This window comes from Limulus polyphemus, unplaced genomic scaffold, assembly GCF_000517525.1.
Source record: "Limulus polyphemus unplaced genomic scaffold, Limulus_polyphemus-2.1.2 Scaffold14019, whole genome shotgun sequence".
NCBI lineage: Eukaryota > Metazoa > Arthropoda > Merostomata > Xiphosura > Limulidae > Limulus > Limulus polyphemus.
In genome coordinates this window covers 2,480-7,749 of record NW_013679629.1, presented here as the reverse complement: position 1 = coordinate 7,749, position 5,270 = coordinate 2,480, and the positions used below count along the sequence as shown (strand labels likewise).

At 33.4% G+C, this 5,270-nt stretch overlaps 1 protein-coding gene across 1 annotated transcript in view; it reads right to left on the bottom strand.

The window, feature by feature from the left end:
• Positions 1 to 1,093: 1,093 nt before the first annotated feature.
• Positions 1,094 to 5,270, bottom strand: part of LOC111084139 (E3 ubiquitin-protein ligase SMURF2-like) — a gene marked incomplete at both ends in the record, with an annotated part of 6,112 nt that continues 1,935 nt past the window's right edge. The window contains 2 exons of the mRNA XM_022380921.1: positions 1,094 to 1,295; positions 1,903 to 2,023. Coding sequence (XP_022236629.1) covers positions 1,094 to 1,295; positions 1,903 to 2,023 — 323 coding nt within the window. The remainder of the gene's footprint in view (positions 1,296 to 1,902; positions 2,024 to 5,270) is intronic.

The following is a 5,270-nucleotide window of genomic DNA, read 5'->3' as shown; positions in this document are numbered from 1 at the left end:
ATATCCTATTCTCCATTCAGAGAGACTTGTATGTACTTTCCATATGTACATTGGTTCTATTCTCAAATATGATTTAAAAAAAAAGAACTGGTTTCTAAGATTTCTGTAGAATCTCCTGATTTAGCAGTGTCCACCAACATGATACATTTCTCCTGATGTAGCAGTGTCCACCCACTTGACACATTTCTCCTGATGTAGCAGTGTCCACCCACATGACACATTTCTGCTGATGCAGCAATGTTCACCCATTTGACACATTTCTCCTGATGCAGCAATGTTCACCCACTTGACACATTTCTCCTGATGCAGCAATGTCCCCCAACATGACACATTTCTCCTGATGTAGCAATGTTCACCCACTTGACACATTTCTCCTGATGTAGCAATGTCCACCCACATCACACATTTCTGATGCAGCAATATCCACCTACTTGACACATTTCTCTGATGTTGCAAGGATCACCCACATGACACATTTCTCCTGATGTTGCAAAGACCACCCACATGACACATTTCTCCTGATGTTGCATAGACCACCCACATGACACGTCTGCTGATGTTGCAAGGATCACCCACATGACACATGTCTGCTGATGTAGCAATGTCCACCCACATTCATCAAAAAGTTTAACATCAACATTGAGTAAATTAGCAAAGATAGCAAGGGCAAAAAAAATACAAATCAAATTCAGGAAGTCTTCACTTACATCTAATGCACAGTTCCAGTGATGCCAACAGTATCATCACGGTTAAGTCTATTAGATAAACTTGACAACAAAACAACCATGCCTTAAACAAGAAAAGCTGTGAAGTGTCTACAGGTAAGAACATTCTGAATTCTTACATCTTCAAAATAACATGCAGCATTATATGTTAAATAATGGTCATACAAAGATAAATAAATGTTCCTAATTTCTTTTAAATATTCACTTCCCTTGAGAATCTTCCTTCTTAACTACATATTTATTGTTATTACCTCATACTCATAAGTTTGGTTGTTTAAAACATTCAATAATCATATCTTCTGAGAATTAGACCTAAAACCTCTCTCTATACAATAAGTCTCGACACAATAGCTGTCTTCTAGCCTCACCTTGTAAAGCTTTGAAGCCTTGCAGAGGAACACGTGAACTTCCTGTGACGAACTGGAGAAGACGGGCACGACGTTCTTCACTATACGACTCTACCACTTTCCAGAACCACTTGACTATGTTGTGGTCAGGAGTACAATGTTTGAGACGTGTGTTAAGTCTCCAGTCCTCCAAGTCTATCTTTCCTAGCCCTCCAATCAAAAGCTGTACCAAAGCAACATTTGTTTATGCAATTATTACTCAGTTATTTGAATCATACAAAAAACACCTTAACTAACACTCACACTTAAAATTTAATTTTAATTATGAGTTAGCACATAATGAATTTCAATCCAATCAAACACACAGAACTGATTATTACACACTAACTTAATGTACAAACTAATATGTAATTCATTTCAATCCCATCAAGGAAACATAACTCACTGTTATACACTAATTTATTGTACTAACTAATATGTAATTCATTTCAATCCCATCAAGTAAACATAACCCACTGTTATACACTAATTTATTGTACTTTTTGATGGGATTGAAATGAATTACATATTAGTTTAAATTAGTGTATAACAGTGGGTTACGTTTATTTGATGGGATTGAAAGAATTACATATTAGTTTGTACAATAAATTAGTGTATAACAGTGGGTTATGTTTATTAAACAAACTAATATGTAATTCTTTCAATCCCATCAAATAAACATAAACAACTCCACATTGATTTCAAAGGTCCTCCTGAGAAACGTATCATTCTTCAATAGTTTTTCCAATTCTGTCCCCTGGTACTTGATGTTATTTTAACCTAAATCTCACCTCCAACTCCTTCTCATCAAATGATTTTAGAAGATGTTGAGGAATCAACTCATTGAAACCTTTCTGGAGGGCAAGAAACTGCTGTTCTATTCCTCTCATGAACCGATAATTCACGTACAACCTTCAGTGGAAAATTGTTATTTCAGTTTTACTTTTTTTATTGAGTAATCATTTAAATAACATTTCAAACTCAACTACTATTTACAGAAGTTGTAATTACAAGATCAGTATCTAAACTTGGCAGAATATCACATTACTGCAGACTTTAATAATTGGAAACTAAGATACAACATTGTTTCCAATAATTTAAAACAACCATGTTCATTTCAATTCCAGAATTTATTTTTTATTCTAGCTTGTGTCAGAGTCTCTGTTCCGTTTTGTGATTTATTGTCTACATCACCGTTGATGATCTATATCATGGTATCACAGTTGTATTACAAAAATAATTCAAATACAGCATGCCAATGCACATGTATTTCTACACCACGCGTGCTGTGAACTTGTATTAATGATGTAATATCTGTTTAGATCATTAATCAAGGCTAATATTTGTATTTAAAGGAAGTTTTTGTAAATAATAAAACCCAAACTATCTTATGAATCTCACTTCAGTTGGTTAGAACTATAGAGATACTAAACTATATCTTGTTGAGTAACAAACTTTTAAAAGAAGTAAACTACCAGATGATGTAGCTAGGCATCTTTAAAATTGTTTCTTGTCATCCGTGACAACAAGGAACCCACTTGAAGTAAATATATGTATAGTAGAGATGGCTGATATGTGTATTAAAAACTTTTATTCAAAACATGAAATAACAAACAATATTTCGGCCTCCTTAGGTCATTATGTTTGATTTGTTGCCAGAATCTGGAGCAGTAGAATTCAATTCTCTGTAGCTAATTGTATTTAACTATTCTCGTCATTTTGTGGCCAGAATCTTCAGATCTCTGTTATGCAAGTGTTTGAATAGCTGTTTTTTATGTACAAAATATGGATTGTGTAAATATATAAAAATCTCTTACAATTTTTAGGCTTTAGTAACCGGTATTACCCAGTAACAAGTGGTAAACGGAATGATAGCTTGTACTTCATATTTATTTTTCAGTATTTTAAACAGTGTGTCTGGTTGAATAATTCACAAGATTAAATTAGTAGCCTCAATTCCACAAACTCTTTAAATTCCAACGTAAATATAGGATTACTACACAAGTAAAAAACGGTTATAAGACCATACACATTATATACACTCCACCACTATATGAGATTTAGTCTTATACTTTCGAACTGTCCTTGTCTATGGTTACTGATGAAATTCTCCCAAACTCGTATAACTCAGTGTAAAGTGGTGAATTGATCAGGATAGATCAGGCTTCATATTTACTTTTTAGTAGTATTACAAATTATGTTATGTTTCTACTCAAGTGCATATAACAATACTAGTAGTCCACAAAGTTACATAAATAGAATTTGGCCATTTATCCTAAAATTACAAACTTTTTTTTTACACCATTCATCACTGGTGGGGTATCACATTATAATGAGTAATTTTATGCCTTTACCTGTTACAACACTCAACGTAGAAAATTAACCACAAACATTGTGTAAGATTACTCATTTTCTATATAAGTTACATAATGAACCCCAGCAGTATTTCGTGGGATTAATATCAATATAAATGACATTAATATCAATACAAATGATATTTTTTAATTTATTTTTGTGTGATTGATATGTTATTAGAAAGTTTGTGGCTAATTCATAAATACATAAGTAATTTGGTGTATAAATAGTTTATAAAATGTGTTTAAAAACTTAATGAAGGTCCATATGGTCCTTATTGGTAATTCTAGAACTAATCTGATTAAAACAGTGTAATTAAAAAATCACTACAATAAATTAACAAAAATGGGATCTGGTTTCTAACCTGAATGAAAAGTTGTGGCTTACACTAATGCATCAAGTATTAAATAAATTGTTAACATAACGTAATATTTTGGGACAACATGGGACCAGCTGTTCCATCCTCAAAACTAAATTAAAATGATTAAATAAATTAAATAAAAAATTTTAAACCCAGCCCTTTTCATTCATATATATTTATTAAGCTTTTCTTAAACTCACATAAATTTACTGCCTCTAAAACATCTGAAAGCAACCCATTCCAAAAGCCAACCACCCTGTTAGAAAAAATGAAACTGTCTTAGCTGAAGATGACTCCTACCTTGCTAAAATTTATATTTGTGTCCCCTAGTCCTACTATTCTCATTGTTAAATATAAAAAAAATGATGCATTGACACTATGAATTCCCTTTACAATCTTAAACACCTCAATCAGATCACTCCTAACTCTTATTATTTCAAGAGAAAACAATTTGAGAGATTTCAGCCTCTCATTGTATGACAACCCCTCCATCCCAGGCACCATTCTGGTAACCCTTCTCTGAACCCTTTCCAACAATTGAATGTCCTTCCTAAGGTAAGGAGCCCAAGACTGAACACAATATTCCAAATGTGACCTAACCAGTTACCTGAACAATGAAAGTATAACCTCTTTAGACTTGTATTCAGTATTTCTATAGATACAACCTAAAATCCTATTTGCCCTACCACTAGCAACAGCACACTGCTTGGATGGCTTAAGAGACTGATCAACTATTACACCAAGATCCCTTTCTTTCATGACACTGTTAAGGTTATTCCCATCCAAATTATACTTATAATTCCAATTGTGATAACCCACATGCTAATCTTGCATTTATTATAATTAAAACTCATCTGCCATTTATTTGCCCAACTCACTAAATCATCTAAATCCTTTTTTAAATCAGCAGCATCCTCTTCACAGCTAGCAACACCCAAGACATCAATATCATCTACAAATTTAAAGTACTGTTGCGTCAGCGAGTCACATGACCACTGTGACGCCACGTTTCTAGAACTATCCTGTACTTTGGCGAATGCTTTAGTAATTACTAGATATAGGGTAGGCTGGTACATAAAAGAGGGGAATGTAATGTGTGGGTAGACAGTGAGTAATTGATCTGCAGTCAGAAGTATTATTGACCACATTCGTCGTTATAGCGTTTGTTTAGCACGATTCTTGAAGTTGAGTGTATCGGTAAAGTTGTATTCGGAAAGGATAAACCAGATTTTATTAAGAAAGAACTTGTGTCGCTTAAGTTTCGTCAGAACGAAGTTACGGAAAATCAATTAACAAATGGAGACGTAACAAATTGGTATCAGAAAGTGGGATAAAAAAAAATGGAAATGAGAAGCGGGAAATCAAACTATAGCACTGGCAACTGGAAAAAGAAAAGAAACAAGAAGAATGAGAAATTAAACAAGAAGAGAGATTACAGCAGTT